General features: G+C 49.0%; 1 protein-coding gene across 8 annotated transcripts in view; it reads left to right on the plus strand.

Moving 5' to 3' along the window:
- LOC149349245 (cyclin-dependent kinase 14-like) overlaps positions 1 to 21,550 on the plus strand; it is a 185,685-nt gene that overhangs the window by 154,175 nt on the left and 9,960 nt on the right. For 7 of the 8 annotated variants that reach the window (XM_089578185.1, XM_089578188.1, XM_089578184.1 and 4 more), the window contains one exon: positions 3,475 to 3,568. In XM_089578185.1, coding sequence (XP_089434311.1) covers positions 3,475 to 3,568 — 94 coding nt within the window. Of the gene's footprint in view, positions 1 to 3,474; positions 3,569 to 4,571; positions 5,949 to 21,550 lie in introns of those variants that run through there. The other variant, XM_089578190.1, reaches the window with a different exon arrangement.

Here is a 21,550-nt window from a genome sequence, read left to right on the forward strand (position 1 = left end):
CAACTACGGGCGTTAACTTGAGTTGTGCATGCGTGCGGCTGTGTCTCGTCCTGTGCTACTGTGAGCTCAGCGGCAGAAGGGCTTCATGGTGTGGCGTGGCATGACTTGGGCGAGAGTCATTTAATGAATGCAGCCAACACTGTCTATAGCCCATTCTAGATGTGCTATGCCAGGTTCTGCAATACATTTCATGTTTACAACCACTCTTGACAACAGGAGAGTCTGCAATTTTTCTTGGCCTTGTGGATTGAAAGTTGCAGTTTGTAGATTCAAATAACAAGGTTTGTGCAGTATTAAAGTAGCCGCCTTGGGAACAGCCTATCACCTACTTCACATGCACTCCCTCCGTATTGCTGCCTCCCTGCCACCGGCAGCCTCTCAAGAGCTGCAAAGCCTTGCAAATCGAGAAATAATAATGTAGCCATGAAAAACTGCTGCTTGAGTGCAGGGCGCTTCAACTCCGGGGTGGAAGGATTGCAGTGTGCTGAAGTGCTGTGGTGCCGCAAAGATGGTGGTGGCGAGTGTTTTTGACCATGTAAAGTCTCAGCTACATGGTCAGGGGTTTGCTACTTTGCTCCTGGACGTGATGAACTCAGAAGAGAAGAATAATCAGTTGAGTTTGGAAAGGAACCCTGTCGGTGTTACTGATGAATGAACCCTTGATGCTTTTTTTTTGCAGTTTCATTCATATTTGTAAGTATTTGTTTGTTTTCTTGATCTCAGCTATCCCCACCTCTCTCTCTCGTGCTCTCTAAAAGAACCCGAAGTCCAGAAAGCGGAAAACTAGTCCCACACACTCGGTTGGCTGGTCTGCACCTGCGCTCACTGGCGCAAATCGTCCTGAAAAACGCCCATGAGATGCTCATTTTTGTCTTGGCTAGGCTCGGTCAGCTCGGAGCCCACACTCATCATATGCCCCTTCCACAAACATACATGCAGCTGGGTGCAGCAGTGGCATGCTGCCATCAGCATAGGCGCCATTACTGGCATGCAGCCTTTCGGCGTGCTGCCAAGGTCTGTGCTGCAGGCAGCACACAACTGAGGAATGGGCTAAGAAGACTATGTCTGTCTGCTTCCTGCCACAAGTGTACCAGAAAGGCGGGACAGGCCAATGTGAGCGTCCACAGAACCCAGTTTAAGAACCCTTGATCCGGATATCACATGTACTATCGGGGACAAAAGTGCTATACTCCACGCGACCGGAGCCGGAGCAACGGAAAACTGCGTTTCAACGCCATCTGAAGGCGGCATCTCGGACACAGACAGCCAATCTGTGACCTTTAATATCAGCAGGCATGTCGCTTGACTCATTTCGATGTTTCGTGCTTTCGCTCACCAAAATGCCGAGCGGCTCCGCAGCAGTAGCAATCTCGTGGCCCTCTTTTCATTTTGTGGCTTCTTTTTTTCAACGCGCGTTCGAGATACGGCGTGAGAGCCGGCGCGCGCACCGTCATGATGCGATCAAATTCCGCGCGCGCGTGGCTAACTTGTCGTGTAAGTAGCGCATTTTTGAATCATTGAAACAAGCCAAGCGACATGCCTGCTGATAATAAAGGTCACAGATTGGCTATCTGGGTCCGAGATGGCGCCTGTAGATGGCGTTGCAACGCATTTTTCCATTGCTCCGGCTCCCACCGTGTGGAGTATACCACTTATGTCCCCGATAGTACATGCACAGTTGATTACTGTATTTTTTCTCATAGTTTACGCGACCTTAATATATATATATATATATATATATATATATATATATATATATATATAATGCAGAAGAGGGACACATGAACGAAAACAGTGGTTTATTTAAGACATTTCGCCCCAGGGCCCGGCCTTCGTCAGGTAAGGCTGGGCCCCGGCAGAAACGTCGTAAATAAACCACTGTTTTCGTTCATGTGTCCCTCTTCTGTATTACACATCTGTGAAGTCTTTTGTGAGGTATATATATATATATATATATATATATATATATATATATATATATATATATATATCTGGGCAGCTAATTGATTAGAAAAGCAGAAGAAAAAACAACCACATGCCGCGGTGGGATCCGAACCCATGACCTCCGAATTACACGTCCGGTGCTCTACCGCTGAGCTACGGCGACGGCTGTCAAATCTTCTGCTTTCGGGGGTATTTATGTTTACAAATAACCTAACCTTGGGAGTGTTCACCAGTGCCACCCACGCTCGTAAGCGGCGGACGTAGCACGTCCTGGGTTACCGCTGAAGTGACGTAGAGCGTCATCGAATGGCGGGGGTGGAAGCTGTGTGAGAGCCCTCTTATGCTTTCTAAGGCATCAAGGCTGCCAGAACCGAGGCCCTCGTTAAGCAATTAAGCAAACAAGGAAAGGGGAATGAGGGGCTCATTATAAATATGAGAGAAGCCAACAGCCACAGAACCCTAGGGGCACAGGGTATTTTTAATTTATTTATTTTGTGGTTTTGATCAATTTGTAATATTACTGAATATGTTATCGCTTAAAGCTAACTGATTAGAAAAGCAGAAGAAAAAACAACCACATGCCGCCGGTGGGATCCGAACCCACGACCTCCGAATGACGCGTCTGGTGCTCTACCGCTAAGCTACGGTGACGGCTGTCAAATGTTCTGCTTTCGGGGGTGTATATATATATATATATATATATATATATATATATATATATATATATATATATATATATATATATATATATATATATTGCTCGCATGTTTTGCGGTCCCTGCCATGCAGGCATGCGGGTGCACGTATGGCAGGGTTCAGAAGATTGGCGGAGCCACTTTGTCATATGCAGCTGTGAAAGATGAGTGAGTGGTGTTAAAAAAAACTCAGTAATGCGTTTTTAAACTGGTTCCGATAAAGAAATGTCAATTGCGTGCCGTTTACCCGGCTTGCTCACACCGGTGGTTGCTTTCCCATATGAGCAGCTCCGAGAGCAAACTTATGATAATCTCTGGAGGCTGCTGTGCGCCAGAATCTGAAACTCTCGAATCGTTGACTGTTCTGTTTGCTGCTACTTAGCCGGTGTAGTTTTATCGACTTGTAAGCTTCTCGTCGGGTGTGTCTTCTGGCAAAGCAAGAATGCAGACACTATAAACAAGGGTCATGTGCCACAGTGCACTTCCCACAGCACATGATGCCACATCACAAGAAATCAGTGAGCCCACAGTTGCCCCAGACAATTCACTGACAGCTTGATTTGGGTATACATCTGCAAAGGGTAGTCAAAGGCAACAGGTGGAGTAGTGAGATTGAACTGGCAGGACAAGTCGGGCAGCTCGGACGAGAGGCTTCCTGTCTTGTAGTGGACTTGGCCTGCTTGATGGTGGTATTCTTGCCATTTTAGACAGTGTGTAGGCTGTCATTCACGATTACCGCATTGTTTCACACCTTGTAGCGCGTGCACCATGCCTCCTGGGTGAAAAGTGGGCCCTGCGTACATGATGCCTCCGTACATGATGCTTGTCTGTGCAGGGGAGTGGGCTGCATTTTCATTGAGATGATCACCGGTGCAGCCGCATTCCCTGGTGTCAAGGACACGACTGATCAGCTGGACAAAATCTGGAGGGTGAGCTAAGCAGGTTCTTCATAGCTGCCCATGGCATGGGGACAAAGTCTCCTCCTTTCCTGCTGCTGCATTGCAGCCAGTTCTTTTGGTGGCAGTGAGGTTTGCTGCCAGTCGTAGTCAGAAAGAGACGGAAAAAAATTAAATGGAGTGGTCCCTTCTTGAGGCAGGCAGAGCCAGCTTTTTGCTATGTGCATGGCTTTGTTTAAAGGCGGATTATTTTGCCCACAAATCATTATGTTCCAGCTTCAGGCGTTTAAGGCGTGCAAAAATCAGTGTCTCCAATACTGAAACTGGAAAAATGGGCGCCATTTCCACATGTTTAAGACGGGGGTCCAGATAGTTTCGGAGCATGTTTTTTCTGTGGCTCATGCAAAGCGCTGGTACTGCGTGCAGCTCTTTGCTTAAGACATGCTGGTTATGTTTGAAAAAACATATATGGCACCACATAACACACATCCTAAATGGGTTGAAACACCCCAGAAAAATTTTTAAACGTTTTAGTTTGCTGTGGTAGACCAGAAAGCTCCTCGCACAACCTTAATGCTCACAAGCATTGATTCTCGCTAGATTACAGCTTGTTGTGCAAAGTTCGGACATCACGAAGGAATGGAGGCCAAGCAGAAAAAGTTCTTGTGTTATCATATGCGCTGTGCTGTGCATGCAATGTGGTTATTGTGCATAGGAATTTGGAGTGGATGCAGTGAACACGAGGTAAATCAATAAAAGCAGCTGGATGTCAAAAAAGGGAGATAATTAAGTGCAGTGTAAAGAGAAAGATTATACCAGAAGCAAAATTTGTGTTACAAAATAAATACATAATTTTCTCTTCGAGGACTGTAGCATCGAAAATGGTGCCTGTGGTGGTCTGGTTCATCTTTGCGCACCCCAGCCGGACAAGCCGGTGCGCATTGCATAATACATACCGGTTGCAAATGAACAAAGACCTATGTGCTGCATTTGTTACTGTATGTACCTAGAACCACTTAAAGCCCGTGTATTGCAGGGACAGAAAAGTTTTTCTAATTGTGTCAACCACTCAGCTGAGCAGAACGACATGATTGCCGAACCCCAGTCGACCATACAGCCTCCTCCTCACAAATGGCTGGTTGGCAGTCATCTGAAGCCCGAGCCCGGCCATCGCTCTAGGAAATAAATAAGGAAATAAATAAGTCAATGAATAAAGCTTAGTTTTTTTCTCAGCGCGTACTATAACCCATAGCTCATCCGTGTCGCTGCTTCAATGCCGCAGTTGTGCACTTCACTCTGCAATAGTGAATGAAAAGTCGGATACCAGCCGTTTCTGTACGGACCCTAGCCCGGCCCGGGCCCGCAGCTTTAAGCCCGAGCCCGGCCCAGGCTTTCGGGCTGGCCCGAGCCCGTGCAGTGCACTAATCTGTATTGCCTGAGTAATAATGCAAACCATACAATCAAAATTACGTGTTGTCTTCCTTTGAAAATATTATTCAGATCAGGTCACTGAGGTTGTGGAAATACGCCAGATAGTAATGCTGAAGCTTCCTGTAATCGACCTCAAGTATGAATGGCGTGAGGCAGGGAGTAAAAATTTTCAGTAATGTACGTGTGGCCGTCCAGGATTCTCAGCCTGGCCTGTGAGCCCTTGCGGCAGCAGATAGACTCGGTGCACGACGGTATTATTGCGCACCGGGTAGAGCTGCCATGCTTATTCCTTGTCAGACCCCTCCTTAGACCTATAAATAGCGTGACGTCAAAGGGGCGTTGATGAGCAAAGCTTAGCTTACGAACCAGCTAGGCTAGCTTGTGCTGCCCCGTCGTCTTTATTATTCCGATGAGAGAGCCTTTCTTCTCCTGATTATAGACCCCTGGGCTCTTCGCATGCTCAGCCGATCTGATGTAGACCGGGAGAGGTCTATTGACAAAGCCCTGCCTGCGCAAGGGAGAAGCGTCAGACACCCACCATTGTGTTCTCTTTCTTAAGAAAAAAAAAAATGGGGAATTCATGTTCTTAACTCCAGACAGTTGTCACCAGATGTCGAGATGGGGTGTAAAGGGCAGAAGCAGCTTTCCGCATTCCTTTCTGCAGCCATGCACTGTGTGGACATGATGCCAGTAGTTAATTTTTCTCGGAGACCATCGAGCTTTGCGGCGAACACAGCCATAAACGCACCAGAAAAAGAGCCTACAAGGGGCGCTTGCTCACTTGAGAATATTGATGCCAGCGTCTTGATGGTGCGTCATTTCCAGTCTGGCTTATTAGTTGTCATCACACTACTAGAGGACTGTGTCGTCTGCTACAGAGGTTTTGAATGCTTTTAACTAAAATACTAGATGCTTTGTAGCCCTAATACTGTATTCAGCACAAAATTAGCCGAAGTAAGCCTTTAAGCCAATAGGGGAGGCAACCTGGGCCAGAGGTACAGTCGGGGACAAAAGTCTCCGGACCACGTGTTCTTCAAACGAAGCTTATAACTCTACTGTCACACAGCGGCTGGAGACCGCACTTTTGGAGATGAAAGGACAAAAAATTAACTTTTGCCTCCACAAGTGTAGTCTCCAGCTGCCCACTAATAGCAGAGCTATCGGCTTCGTTAGAGGAGCACGTGGTCCGGAGACTTTTGTCCCCGACTGTATGTGTTGTCTCCCTTTCCATGCGCCACTCCAATCCGCTCGTGCCATTTCGTTGCAGTCCAAATTATGGTGCGCTTTCAAAAAGATGTCTGACTTGGAGATCTTTTTCAGCAGCTGAAATTCACACATTTCTGTCGCTGAGCAGTAGTCGTATGGACGGCAACAGTCAGTTCCATGGACCTTGCTCCCGAAATTGTCTGTAGTCAAAGGGGGAGTGTAAGTGGGCCCAAACCATTCTTGTATACGCACACATCAATGGGTCATCTCCAAGTAAAGACTGCACCCTTCCCTCCCCTGAACAGTGGGAACCATAGCAGGAGACGGCACCAGGCTGTCTCGTATTTGTTCACTGCCCTCCACCTTAACAGCACAAGGACGCCAACTCACCCAGCTCTCTACCAAACATTGTCTCCAGTCTTAAGTGGTATACTACTCTAGATTTTTAAAGCCCACTCAATTGGACTGAAACTTTCTGTACATAATTAAATAAATTTGGAGAAACTTTTTACCAAATTTTTCAACTGTGTGATCATTCTGATAGAAGTTATGCACCTTCAGGAAGTGTTGTTTCTTAAAGGGGCTATGAAGTGGATTCAGAGTTGCTGGTAAATGTGTTCATTGTTTAGGGTGAATGCTTTTCAGCATTCACACCAAGTATGAGACCTTGAAACAGACCCGATGATTTATAAATTTTAAAAACTGCATTTTTTACAATTCGCCAGCAAATTGATGTGCGCGTATTCTTCAAAGAGTTGAAGGTGACCACTAGTATGTCATGGCGAGCAGTAGGGCGCTGCCATTTCTTGCTAGCATGGTGTGGCACCACTGCCCATGGGAGGCGGTTCAGTTGATGGCATACTTGGAAGCCTGTCACTTTGCCACGATGTGCTTGCAGCACGACGGCTGGGTGACTGCCACCTGGGTGGAGGATGATCGAGTGATGGAATGAGAAATAACAACACATAAATTTCTGTGTGATGTCGTATTAGAAATGCCGGCATCAAGCATGCCACGTTTTTCTGCGAAAAGGTGCACATTCAAAGCTGCAAATCTATCAAGGCACTTCCAAGGAGGACGACGGAATGAACGTGGTAGTGGGAAAAATTTATTGGTCACATGTTGAAGTTTGTACTAACCCCTTCTTAGATTTGTTGTCCTAGCCACTAAAGCCTCGCTGCGTCTAAAATTTCATGTTAGCGCTCTATGCATGTGCATTAGTTCAAAGAGCAACCTTTGAAACAAGGGCACATGCACCACGCTAGCTGTATTCCGCACCCTGCACGCGCACTTTGAATATGATGTTTGCAACTCGTTTTTTGGGACTTGAAGCGGCATGCACTGGTCACTGACTCTAGATCAATCATTATTTATCGCTTTCTGTATGTAGCACAGATGAAAATAGGTTTCCAATTAGATTAGAAATTCCACTTGTTTACAGTTTTGCACAAGCCTGTCTTTCTGATCCAGCACTCGCACATGCGAGACAGATGCTCTTAAAGAGCATCTGTCGAATTACAACAAATACAAACGAAAAATACAAGAAACCCCACTGCTTGGGCGAACAGTGCCAGTTTTGCACAACCCTTTCTCTCCCCACACATGTGTGCCACAACCTGTGCACATGTTTGCAGAAACAGGCTGCAGCGGCAGGCGGCTCCAGTGCTCCAGTGGTGTCGTGTCTCTCTTCTACCAGGGCATCCCTTTAATGAAATGGCCATATCAGACCCAGTATGCTCTGCTCCTTGCCATTCTCACTATGTGTAGATATGGTCTCCCAACCTGCACTCCCACTCCGTGGATGTGGCCTCTTTGCCTGCTAACCACGCACAAAAGGACTGGGGATGTCGACCAGGCTCGATTGCTATTTGTTGCTCTGGCAAATGATGGGCCTGCTGGCTACAAAACATCGAGGCATTTGTGGAAGGCTACATAGTGAGGGACTTTGCTGGGGCAGTGGCTTAAAGCCAAGTATGCTTTGCTGACTGGTACCACAAGTGTGGTGGCAATGGTCCACAGCCGCTCACGACACTCGCCTCATCCAGAAGGGGTCAAGATCCCCGCAGGGGCATCTGTGGTGGTGGTGAGTAGTTGGGACACCACGGACCTGAGCACCCATGCATGGCTCAGCCGGGGAAAAGGGGATCCTGTTGGTTGAGCCAATGCCGAGCGTTTGGACCTGTAAGGCAACACACCACTTTGGCCCCAGCTTCCCATAATAGACTGCACCTCTTTCTTACAACTGTCCTGTCTCCCTTCTTGGTTTTTCCTTTTTTCCAAGCGGCAAGGGGTTACCGTGGTGGGACAAACTACCCTGTGTTTCATCATGTTGTGTTAGGGTGTACAGCTGACGTGAGCAGGACTTGCTTGCGAGTAGTTCCTGTCCCGTCCCCTCATTGGGCTCCATGGTGGGCATCTGGCACCGTGGACAAACAGTACTCTTATTTTATGGCTCCCCCTTTGCAACAAAATAATCGCCCTCACACAAAAAAAGTGACTTCTCAGTACTTCCAGAAATCGAAAGAGACTTCCATGTGCTGCACAGCGAAAGAGACAGAAGTAGCTACAAGCTAAAGAAATGCCTAGTGGCAACCTTTTAGAGCTGGAAGACAATGGCCAGTGTTCAAAGCTGCCCAACATAGTCTGAATTAGAGATACCCCTGTCTCAATAACTGCACACAGATCCCTAAACACCGTCCGAGGTGTGATCTCTGAAACTGACTTTCTCAAACTCACCAAAGATGAAATGCTGTAGGGTCTCAAGGATCTAAATGTCTTAAATGTTTACCGCATCACAGTCAGGAAGAAAAACAAAGGAATACTAACAAAACATCTCGTCCTCACCTTTTTCCCTACCACGCCCATTGAGCATCGTTAGCCCGCTAACAATCATTTCGTGCCCCGATTTCAGAACCTTCTGTGTTGCTAATGACCACACTGCAGATGTAGTTTGTAGGCCAGGAACCAAAGTTTTGTTTCCGATGTAGTTTCCTTTTGTCCTCCGAGGGGGCACTTTCTAACGCGCTGCTAAGAAATGAAGACTCGTACCTGCGCTTATTGCCCACCATGTTGCCCTATGAAGACGCCTTCGCCGCTCGACTTTGGAGCCTTCCGCGTTGCTTACAGGCACGATGCACATCTGCCTTGTAGCCAGAGAACTGAAGTTTTGTTTACGATATGTAGTTTTTTCTTGCCCCTACAAAACGGCATTTTTTGAACGCACTCCAAAGATGCGGTACCATCAAAGTCGCTTGGCAGCCTCCGCATGCGTGGCACGCGCTCTAAGACACAGAAAATCTCAGGACTCCGTTTCGTCTGCGAGTGATTTAATCGACGTTCTGTGCAACAATGAGCCTGAAAATGTTGCAACGTGCTGAAATGATTCAGTTTTCACATCGGTGACGATGGAAATCAGCCTAAAGCACAGGCGGCCGCGCTCCGATGCACAACTATAGGGTTTCCAGTTATTGTTTTGTAGCAACAATACTATTCAAAATAGAAATGATTATTTTATGCAGAGAGTGGCCAATAGAGTAACAAACATTTTGCATATTTCAGAAAATTTTGAACATTTTTTTTCTTTTTAAATACAAGCGTGTTTTTGCAAGTTTTGTTGATTTTTTTTCTAAAATCTCGTTTTTAGCAAATAAAATTTTTTGTTGCAACATGCAATATTTTGTTTAAACGTATATTAATAGAAAGTACCTTTATTCAACTCTGTTTTTGGGTATTGCAATCAATATTGAATGCAATAGTTTTTACAGAAAAAAAAATGTACTGAAACCTTCAGAAAATGGTCATTTTCCCCATGGTACGGAAAGAGTTAAGTCAAGCACACTGCCCAATGCAATAGAACTTGATTACTTCAAAATAAGTGTCTTGTCACTGCATACCGAACTTGTGACGGTGTTTCAACTGCCAGCGATACGGTCATGGCTCGCAGAGTTGTGAGAAATGTGCCTCACGTGGACACGTGTCAAAAAACTGTGAAGCAGCACCGTGTTGGAAGGGGGTCACCCCGCTTGTTCCAGGTCTTCTTCTAGCTCTAGAAGCTCTTGGGAGAGCAACGCCAACACAGGGCGGTGGTGCTGTCACCTGCCTCCGTCCTGTGTTTGCTGTGGTTTTTGCATCTCTTTTAAAAAGCTACCAGAGCCTTGTCTAGTAGTTGGAGGTTTTTGGGGAAGGCCGACACAAGAAGTCTTATTTTTATTCTCTCCAACTACAGGGGGGAAACCACTCTCCTGTCTTTTAGTTCACCTTGACAACCCTCATGGAAGCGATCACCTTTCTGTAGTAATTAACTTGTCATCCCCACCATCAGTCATTCCAAGTAAACCACGTCGTTGGAAACTCCACGTAGCTGACTAGGAGCTATTTCCGGAAAAAGCCACACTGCAGAAATTTTTTCGGGCGATCTTAGTGTTGACAAACTCAACAAAATAGTTGCATATATTATAACGGCTGCACGCTGAGCCGTTGGTCAATCTTCATGAGTGGTGCGCTAAAACGACAAGGTTTTTTTATAACCAAGACTGCAGGGAGGCAAAAAAGAAACAGAGTGAAGCCTGGGGAATTTTTGCAGGTATCAGTGGCGAAGAACCTTATATGTTTTAAAAAGGCCCGCACAAAAGCACGGCCTATCTGTCGCAATGCGGAGAAAACTTGATGGAAAAGCTACAGATTGCCTATAAACAGTTCCATCGCATCCAAAAAAAAACAAGTTCGTAAACAGAATCCCCTTCCCCTGGAGGAGCAAAGAGGAGCAAGCCTGTGTTTCCAGCTCTGCGCACTGCACTGCACAGCTCGGTGGCTGACCCGAAAGACGCGGGTGCGATCCCGGCCACGGGCCCGTGTACTGTGCGATGTCAGTGCACGTTAAAGAACCCCAGGTGGTCAAATTTCCGGAGCCCTCCACTACGGCATCCTTCATATATCCTGAGTCGCTTTGGGGCGTTAAACCCCCATAAACCAAAACCATCTTCACACTACACAGATTTTTAAAATAGGAAAACACAGCGGAGAAAAAAAAAGTCTTTCAACAAGTTGCCACACAGACGAACCATACAGTACTTTAATCACAATTCATGAAGCAGAGTTCTATCTGCCAACAAACAGACTGCACCCAGCCCTGATCAAATACATTTTGAAATGCTGGCACATCTTTCTCAGCTGTCTGTAGAAGCAGTTTTGAGATTTTTCAACAAAATATGGATGTCAGGAAAAATACCCAAAGCATGGGAAAAGGCCATTGCTGTACCATTCTTAAAACCTAGAAAACCATCAAGCTACCGTAGCAGTTGCAGGCCTATAGCCCTATAAGCTATCTCGCTAAATCGTTTCAAAGCATTGTGAACATTAGGTTGATGCTTGTTCTTGGATCTCATGAACTTCTTGACATCCACCAGTGTGGATTTAAAAAGTCTTGTTCAACAACTGACCATCTCGTCCACGTTGAAAGTACTGTCAGAGAAACATTCATACATAAACAACACTGGTTAGCAGTATTCTTTGATATGGAGAAGGCTTATGATACCACCAGGAAGTTTGCCATTCTCCACAACCTAGCAGACCTAGGTATCCATGTAAGCATGCTGAACTGCTTAAAAGGTTTTCTTTCTGACCGTTTATTTCATGTATGCCTAGGTTGCAACCTTTCCAAAAGATTCGTTCAGGAGAATGGGGTACTGCAGGGGTGTATTTCAAGTACTGAATTTCACAGAACGGGAGCAAGAGTCCACCATAGCTGCAGAGTGAAGATGTGAAAATGAGGCAGGTGAAAAAGACAAGCGTGCCAAACTTGTTGTGGAGAGGTGTTATTTACTTGGTAGGGTTTCCTCATTAAACGCACTTTGAGCAGTGCCCAAGAGCTGGTCAACATGGGTGTGAAGAGCAAGGACAGGGGAAAAGTGGAAAGTGGCCTTGTAATTTTTTAGGAAGTCTCGGAAGAGGTTGATTCCGCTCTGATACAACTTAAGTAGGCAATTTAAAATGGACAAAGTGTGTGCAGTGGTTGACAGTGTGCAAAAAGTCTCTTCTGTTGGTGGCCCTCTGTTCACATCTTGTTCCTTTGTTATTTATGCTAGTTCACTAATATATGGTAACACGCAATAAAGGAGGTTGCAAACGTTTTCCCACAGGGCTTGTCTATGCTTATAGCCGAACACCAGCAATGTGTTGTGTCCATATATACTACTAGACTTTAGACCTGTGGCTACTTTTTGAAGGTGCTTTCGCATGGTTTCCAGGCAGCTGCTGTGTTATGTATATTGAGGGGCCAGTTGGTCAGACGTAATATTTAAACAGACAGCACACAGAAAACTAGAGGACAGGCTGGGTGCTACTCCTGTCCTCTCCTTTTCTGTGTGCTGTCAGTGCTACCATCATCGTTCAAGCTGGAATGTGTTCGATAGAACTACTGGGGATACTTAGGTAGAGTTAATCAAGTATTTAGAATGAAGAAGTAGCTAGGAGTGGAAACACATGTTTTATAGATCAAATGCTACACTGTGTATGTATAAGGTCTTCTCTAAAGTGGAGTTTGTGCTAATTTAAACTTGACAAGTCCACATTTTAGGTGCTCCCAAACTGCTCCTTCTCTCCTGCTCCAAAAGGCCGTTTTTCCTGCTCCTAGGTGTGCTGCAAGACGCGGTTTGTCAGTTCCACCCCTGTAGAGACTGCATAAAATAATACATAGTAATTTGAAGGCTAAATGGCAAACAACTTGGGATAATGAAGAAAACAAGCTGTCCTTGGGGAATGGAATACTTGTACGCCCCAGGACCATTTTATAGAAGTAATTTTATGTTGTGTCTGCTTTGGACACACACACCTGACAGGTAACTTCTGATGAAACAAGGCAAACCTCTTTGTGAAAGGTGTGGAGACGAGCTCATGGAAACGAATATGTTGGAGACGAAACCATTTTTTACTGTCTATATTTTGCTGTTTATTTTTACATAGCGACAATGGGAGAACTGATAAATCTAAAGAATTTGATTGTTATAAGCGATACATTGTTATTTCTGGTATTGTTATGAGTGGATTACATTGTACAGTAATCCCTTGTTATAGCGAAGTTAGCGGGACGGCGAAAAATTCGTTACAAGCGATAATTTGATATAAGCGACCGCTCGAAAAAAAGCTAAAACAGTCGAGATTTAATTGCGCCACAACTGCGAGGAAGCTGGCGGATGACACCATGCGGCATCCGCCAGCTGTGGCGGTTGCTAGGCAATGGCTCAAGGTCGGTCTCTGTGCCTCCTTGGAGCACTGCCACAGCGCAATCGCAAGTTCGTTGCCAATGTATCTTTCACTACAAAATTTGCTCGTAGCACATTTGTCACTTCTACCAACAACTCAGTATTAGTCAGCGATGCTCAAAGATGATAGTTTTCAAATTTCTTATACCAGAGTTTATCTACATCAAGAACAAAGTTTAGCTCATTTTTGTGGTCCAGGCGGGATCCAGGCTGATCGACAGGCCGGCAGGCTCGGCTTACTTCACGTTCGCACAAGAAAATACATAGCAGCCATACTACCATAAGGTCTGCCTCCTAGATTCGAGCAACGACAGCATGCCTTTGCAAGAGTGGAGCTTCGGCAACGACGCCGCCTGCAGGAACGCTGGGTGACAAACTGCGCGCTGTTCCCTGGTCGCCGCTAAGCCTAGCCGGTTTCGCATTGATGCCGCAGCTGTTAGCGCTTCGGGACTGGACAGCACTCAAATAAAGGCGCTACACTCGGCACCCCTTTACTGTCAACTAGTCCCATAATAAAAGATACGTTAGATTTCCGCGACGCCTTCAGCAACGGAACTAGCAGACGGCAGGCGAACCACATCAGGCAGGAGCAGCACCAAAGCCGCTATGGGATGAAATTTGCTTGTATCGCCACGGCGCGCCCCGCCGCGTGTGATCGAGGCGGCCGTGGTATCGCAGTCATCACCTCTACCAGCAACTCGGTATTGACCAACGATCGTCAGAAATGATGTATTTTTTACATTAATCTATCCCAGGGCGTGCTATGAACTTGAACAAACAATACTATCGCGTTTTCAGACGCCGGCAACCGGGTGCTCGGCTGCTGACCCGAAAGACTCGAGTTCGATCCCGGCCGCGGTGGTCGAATTTCTTTGGAGCAGAAATTCTAGAGGCCCGTGTGCTGTGCGATGTCAGTGCACGTTAAAGAACCCCAGGTGGTCGAAATTTCCGTAGTCCTTCACTACGATGTCTCTCATAGCCTGAGTCACTTTGGGACGTTAAACCCCATAAACCAACCAACAGCATCAAGGCTGGCAGGCCACGGCCAGTCTCGACGCGCTCCTTTGAGACCGGCCGCGGGCAGGCCGGCCCGTCTCAAAGGAGCGCGCCCTACGTCGTCATGATGCTACCGCTCTCCGTAGCTCGCATTGGCTCCCACTTCCCGTCGCTGGGTTTGCCGCTGACAAAATGATGACATCGTCAAGATAAACAAGACAGGTCTGCCACTTCAAACCGGTGAGAACGGTGTCCATCATTCTTTGGAACGTGGCAGGAGCACTGCAGAGCCCGAATGGGAGGACGCGAAATTCATACAGCCCGTCCGGTGTAATGAAGGCGGTTTTCTCACGGTCCCTCTCATCAACTTCTATCTGCCAATAACCACTTCTGAGGTCGACCGAAGAGAAGTACTTGGCTTGACGAAGTCGGTCGAGTGAGTCGTCGATACGCGGGAGCGGGTACACGTCTTTCTTGGTCACACTGTTCAGCTTCCTGTAGTCGACGCAGAACCGTAGTGTCCCGTCTTTCTTTTTCACGAGGACGACAGGAGACGACCACGGACTGCTTGACGGTTGGATGACGCCGTCTGTGAGCATCTCTTCGACCTGTGTTTGAATAGCATCTCGCTCACGAGGGGACACACGATAGGGCTGCTGATGGATGGGTCGGGCTCCTTCATGCGTGATAATGCGGTGTTTAACTATCGACGTTTGGCGCACTTTGGACGACGACGTGAAACACGCACCAAACTCCCGCAAGAGGTCCTGGAGTTGCCTCTTTTCAGTGGGTGGAAGGCCAGGATTTATGTCTACGCTGGTGACCGCTTCGGCGTCAGCTCCAGGTGTGTCCTCCGCACAAGCAAAGCATTCGGCCACTTCCTGAACATGGTCGACGTAAGCGATGGCTGTGCCACGGAACAGATGTCGATGTTCATTGCAGAAGTTGGTGACAAGGACCTCTGTACAACCGTCATGAAAGGATCCAAGGCCCCGTGCCACCGCAACCCCCTTAGTGAGTACGAGGGAGACATTAGGCTCGACAACCCGGAGTCCCCTATGTGGCTCGTCGCAGGTAACTCGCGCGAGAATGCTGGCACGTGGTGGCACCGTAACGTTATCGTCGGCGACTCGCAGGGCGGACCGAGAACCCTGGTGCGCAGGTTCTTCTTTGGCCATTGCGGTAGAAAACGTCACCAAGCGGTTCGGGAGGTCTATGATCGCACCGTGCTCGCGAAGAAAGTCGATGCCAAGGATGACATCACGAGAACATTCGCGGAGAACGAGAAAAGTGGCAACAAATGTGCAGTCTCGAACCGTAACCCGGGCCGCACACATGCCGAGTGGTGCGACAAGATGTCCGCCAGCCGTACGTATGTCGGGACCGTCCCAGGGTGTCGTCACTTTTTTCAGGGCCGTCGCAAGCCGTCCGCTAAGGATAGAGTAATCTGCGCCCGTATCAACCAACGCGCTGACCTCCTTTGTGTCGACGAGAACAGGGATATCCAAGGAGACCCTGCCTTCAGTACGGCCCGTCGATGGCTGTTGTGGAGGATTCAGTCGGTGCGGCGGCGGAACCTGGTCGGCGACTGGGGTTGCGCTGTCGGAGCGATTCAAGCAGCGCGTTGGGGGAAACTCTTCGGCGATGCGGCGTTCGGCGTCGGGGCGATTGGGTCGGTGCGGCGGCGGAAGCGGGTCGGCGACTGGGGTTGCGGCATCGCGGCGATACGAAAGGCGCGTCGGGGAAAACTGTGCAGCGATGCGGCGTGCGACGTCGGGGCGATTCAGTTGCTGCGGCGGTGGAAGCTTTGCGTCGGAACGGCGTTCGGCGGCCTCGCCTCCAAAGGCCGCCGGAGCTAGTTTTCCCGACGAGGGCTCGAGGAACCACGTTGTCCTGGGGCGAAACGGGACCCAGAGGGCGAAGACCGGCGTGGAGAGGGCGATCGCGACTCGCGGCGCGGAGGAGATGGTGAACTACGCTGGCGGGTGACATACTCGGCGATGTCTTGAGGGCGCTCTCCAGGGCGTGGACGGGGGCTGTCGACAGAAAAACCGCGTAGTCCCATTTCGCGATAGGGGCACCGCCGGTAGAGATGGCCGGCCTCACCACAGTGGTAGCAGAGCGGGCGTTGATCCGGAGTGCGCCAGAGGTCAGTCTTCCGCGGTGCCTGGCGCCGATCCGCCCAGTAAGGAGTCGGCTGGGCAGAGTGCACCGCGACCAATGGTGCGGTGTAAGGCGAAGGCCCAGGAGATGGGGCCGCGCGGCGCACGACGTCCGCGTACGTGACTGGCTGGACAGGAGTCGGGTACGACGCGGGATCGTATGGGGTCGGTTGCGGCGCCGGCACAGCTGCAGCGTCTTGTGCCCTGAGGGCCTGTCGGACTTCCTCGCGGATGACGCTGGTGACGGAATCGACGCGAGGGGCAAAGGTGGCTTGAAGGTGCTGCAGCTCCTCGCGGACCACGGAACGGATGAGTTCGCGAAGAGAGTCCGGATTCGTCCTGGGATCATGGTCCAACCGGTCCAACGTTGATAGAGTCGACGTCTTGCGCAGTTGCCGGTCGTATTGATGGGATCTTTGCTGCAGCAATTTCTCCATGTGCACGGCGTCGGCCAGGAACTCCGCGACGGTGTTGGGCGGGTTCCGCACGAGGCCGGAAAAGAGCTGGTCCTTTACGCCGCGCATCAGGTGCCGCAACTTTTTTTCTTCAGGCATGGCCGGATCGGCGCGATGGCAAAGACGCTTCACATCCTCGACGTACATGGCAACACCCTCATTGGGGAGCTGAATTCGAGAGGACAGTGCACGCTCTGCGCTCTCCCGGCGGTCGCTGTTGGCGTACGTACTCAGGAGCTGACGTCGAAAGTCCGGCCACGTAGAGAAAGTAGTCTCATGGTTTTCGAACCACGTTCGTGCAGAGTCTTCAAGGCTGAAGTAAACGTTACGCAGCTTTGTAGCGTCGTCCCAGCAGTTAAAGGTCGCGACCCGTTCGTAGTGAGCCAACCAGTCTTCGGCATCTTCAAACAGGTCGCCGTGAAAGGGCTTAGGCGTGCGTGGAGTCTGAAGGGTGAGATAGGTGGGGCTGGCTGCAGGGACAGTCGTAGGCAGGGTGGGCAGTGGCGTCGCCATGAGTGGAGTGGTAGTTGAAGGCGCGCTGACAATAGGAAGGGCCTCGGGGGACAGGCCGCGGATCCTCCGGCTGGCACGATGGACAGGGGTGGTCACAAGAGGCGGACGCGTCGAGTCGTCCTCAGGAGTAGGGAGCATACCCCGCACCTCCACCAGTGTCACGACCAGAGGAGCCGTGAAGGTAGACGTCGGGGAGAACCCAAGACCGGGAGCCTTCTTTTTAATTATCGAGCCAGCTTCCACGACACCGAACAGAACAGCGCGCCACGAGAGCCCACCGCCGCTTCGTCGTCGTCTTCGACTCAGCGCGGAGGCCGCGCGGCGCGTTAGGCGCGTGGCAATATCAAACAAGCAAACACGTTTGTGCATGCTAGTGCCATGGTACGGCTGTTTCCTCCCAAAAGCAGCAGGCAGATCCCAAAGAACCTTCGGCCTACTCGCTCTGACATTTGCCGATGCCAACAAAGGGCCAAGGACAACAGCTAGAACACACCGCTACAAGGAGATACGTTTTTGCCATGGTGACCCTACTCGCTCGCTGCTATACCAGCAACTTCTGAGTGAACGATGCCCATCACTTCCCGCAGTGTCGGAGCGCCCCGGTGCTTTTCCTGCAATCCTGGCTGCACTACAAACCAGCAGATTATGGCACCCGGCTCCCAGAGCCAAAGCGACAGAACGGAGAATATTTACAACTATATACAAGAAAAATCTGACCACCCTTCAGGCTTCCACATTCACTCGCTGCTGGCTTGCTGTTCTTGGTGGACAGCTCGCCCTCCGTGTGCGGACCTCGTAAGTTCACCTTCCAAAGGTGTAACGATCAAAAGCGTAGCATGCACAGCAATTGCCTCATGCTGCTATTCCGCTCATCTCACTTTCCAGGAAGCAAATTAGCCTTGCTAGCAACTCTGAATTCGGGTCAGGCCTAATGCTATTCCAAATCCGGGCAGGCATTCCATGAACCGAACTGACTGTCGTCCCTCGTCCCAAGAGCTTGCCACACGTTGGGCAGCCGTTGTGGAATTATTGGGGGTCAAACCTTCTGCCCCACACTCCCACTCCACGGATGCAGCGTTTCCGCTCGCTAGCCGCGGAGGGGTTCGTGCTCGAGGGACAAAGGGAGGGATGACAAAGCTTGACACTCATATGCTATTTATTACACTTGCAGTGAATACACAGAGCGGGCCGGCTAGCCACACAGCATCAGCGAGGCGTTTCTCGGAAACAGAAGGCTACATAAGGGTTTCCGGCTTACTGGCTGGGGCAGAGGTGCGACTTCGGGGGTATCGGCGGTGAATGTTTGTACGCGCCGACAATGGCGGCCGGGTTTCCCCGTGCGCGCCGCATTCGTTGGGGCAAAGCCATCCCCGAGCATTTGCTGGGGGAGGTGAGGAGAGCACGCATTTGCTGCGCTTGCTTCGCTGCCTGGAACCAGAAGTCCACTGGCAAGGCGCGACGGGTCCCCGTGCACCTGCTGCGGAAGGTGACGAGAGCGCGCGTTTACAACCGCTCGTGACGCTGGCCGGATCCCGAAGAGACTCTCACCGGCTCTGCAGAGCTCCGCGTAGCCTTGCAGGTGGCGCTCCCGTCGCTGCTTCCGCTTACCCCAAGAGGGGAACTTTCCTCCTCGCCCAGCCGGTGCTGCCTTGACGCACGGTGATGATGGTCGGCCGCGATGACCGCGAAGGTGGGGAAACAGATTTTCCACACATTAGAAGAACAGGCATATTAGGTGAACTGCTTCACTGCTGTTTCCAGTTCTTCCAGCTACACATACATATTTCAAAAGTACAAAACCATGGCAGAAAATGGCTGTGGCTTAGCTTGGTTAAACCCAGTAATTGCGAAAGCAATATCCGTAGCTACGCCATGGTTCAGCTGGTAGTGTAGCTGGTGGTGGTGCTTGTGGTTAGACTTGTGGTGATGCATCGGCTATACAGTCCAATCCAATTCAATCTAATCTTATCTAATCCAATCCAAACTAATCCAATCCGCGCCGAGCGCGGCGGGCGCAGGAGTTAGGCAGCAGCCACCACACGCGGCCTCGCCTCGCGACGGCGCAAGTTGGAGCTGTGACGTCCCACCGGTAGGCGCGCCGCTCAAGGTCAATGGTAGCTACCGCGGCCTCGCCACGCGAGGAACTGAAAGTGAAAGTAGTATTGCTTCGCAATAGAAACAAAAACTTCCTACAGGAGTAGGCATGAATGAAGATTGTAACAAGAAAATTACAATACAGGAATTAACTCTTTCGCTACCGCGGAAAAATGGACGATTTGGAGAGTACTGAAAGAAAAATTTTTTTCACAAGAACTAATACACCCAGCACATATTGCAATGCATGAAATTGTAGCTTATTAGCTACACTTCTGAATGAAACAAACAGAAAAGTTGTGTGTGCAAAAGTAAATGAACATTTATTTGTGAAATTTGCTAAAAACACAAAAAAAGTATATAGCAAAAACAAAAATTACCGGCTGCACTAAGCCAGAACTTGATTAGAGGAAAACTGGAATATACAAACTGTTGCACATGTTTATAGCTGTCATTATTTACAGTTTCAGCTATGAGAAAAATTTACTGCACTTTCCATGGCCTGTCAAGTCAGGGATCATGACTGTGGGGCCACTGTGAAGAGTAGTCAGGGGTGAAGATGTGAAGCAGAGGTAGACTGACAGGTGCTTCACATAAGGTTTTATCTTTGTTCCTCCCTTGTTCTCTGATAGCCGAGCTTGCAGTTTCTTCTTTTTTTTATTTTTTTTTCGGTTGGTGTTGAATGGATTCTATGGGAGGATTAGGAGCGTGAACTTCTTTTCCCTCATCATACCCGAAGATTTCTTGAATGAGCTGCTCCCTGAAAGCCAGCTGATAAAATTTGGCATTTTAGGCAAGCTCTGAAACATCATGATCGATGAAATAAGTTTTATCGACGTGGTTCAAAAGCCAAGACACTTTCCAAGTCTTGCCAATAGATGCTGCCGCCACTGAATCATCCGGGTCCGTTACGTGCAAAAAAAAACAAAACAAACAAACAAAAAAAGTGAAAAACCAATTTTGAGAAATCATTTTTTATGGCAGATGGCCAGAATAGATTATTCTGGTATTTCAGTAGAGATATAGTCGTGGCAGGTCAACAATTCCAATGTATATGATGATTCCAATGAACATCAGCATCTCCAACAGATTCACGTCTTCCCATGAGCCGTCACACCGAACTTGCTCAAAATCTTCATCCATGCATACTTATTAGTGTTTCCGCACACGGTTTTCATGATTTCCGCCGTGAAGAGCATCAAAAAAAAGTCAAGAGGTCGAGCGAATCTCCGAGCGCCGCTCCGCAGCGATGTGCCGATATGGACACCTAGCTGTTGTCTTGGTTGAAAAACGCGACGCGACCTTGAGCATTTGGCAAACTGTCTTCGCCATACGTTGTGAAGACCCTGAAGCACAAAAATAAACCACTCTCATCAATTACAAACTGTATGCACCGCAGAAAACACACAGCGAACGAAAACAGAGCTTACATGCAACTACGCTCTGACGTTCCAGGCTCCCGAGGCGAAGTCTCACTGTCGAAACCGAAATCCGACGTTTGTACATTGTTGCCCAACTAATAACCGCTGCTTTCGTCGCAGAAAACGAAACCGAGACCGGCCGGCGTGCTCGGTGTCAGCTTTCGCTTTCGAGGAGTGCGCGGCGATGCGGACGCCATTTTCTCCGGCTGACGCTGCTGCGGCCGTTCAAAGTTTTATTTTTCACGGCGCCCCCTCAGGTCAAAACACTGAAACCAAGGCTGCAATCGAAAAAGCAGTTGTTGAGCTCGCTAGCTAGATGGCGGAGCACGTCCACGACGCTCCAAAATGAGCTTTTTTGCGCGGGCGATTTGAATCGATCATATGCGAACGATGGCCTATGGCGCGGTAGCGAAAGAGTTAAATAGAGCACTATCTGCACTTAGACAGCAGCAGGCCTATCACACCATTCTTGCACATC

Source organism: Amblyomma mixtum, chromosome 3 (genome assembly GCF_055824585.1).
Source record: "Amblyomma mixtum isolate Tamu chromosome 3, ASM5582458v1, whole genome shotgun sequence".
Taxonomy (NCBI): Eukaryota; Metazoa; Arthropoda; class Arachnida; order Ixodida; family Ixodidae; genus Amblyomma; species Amblyomma mixtum.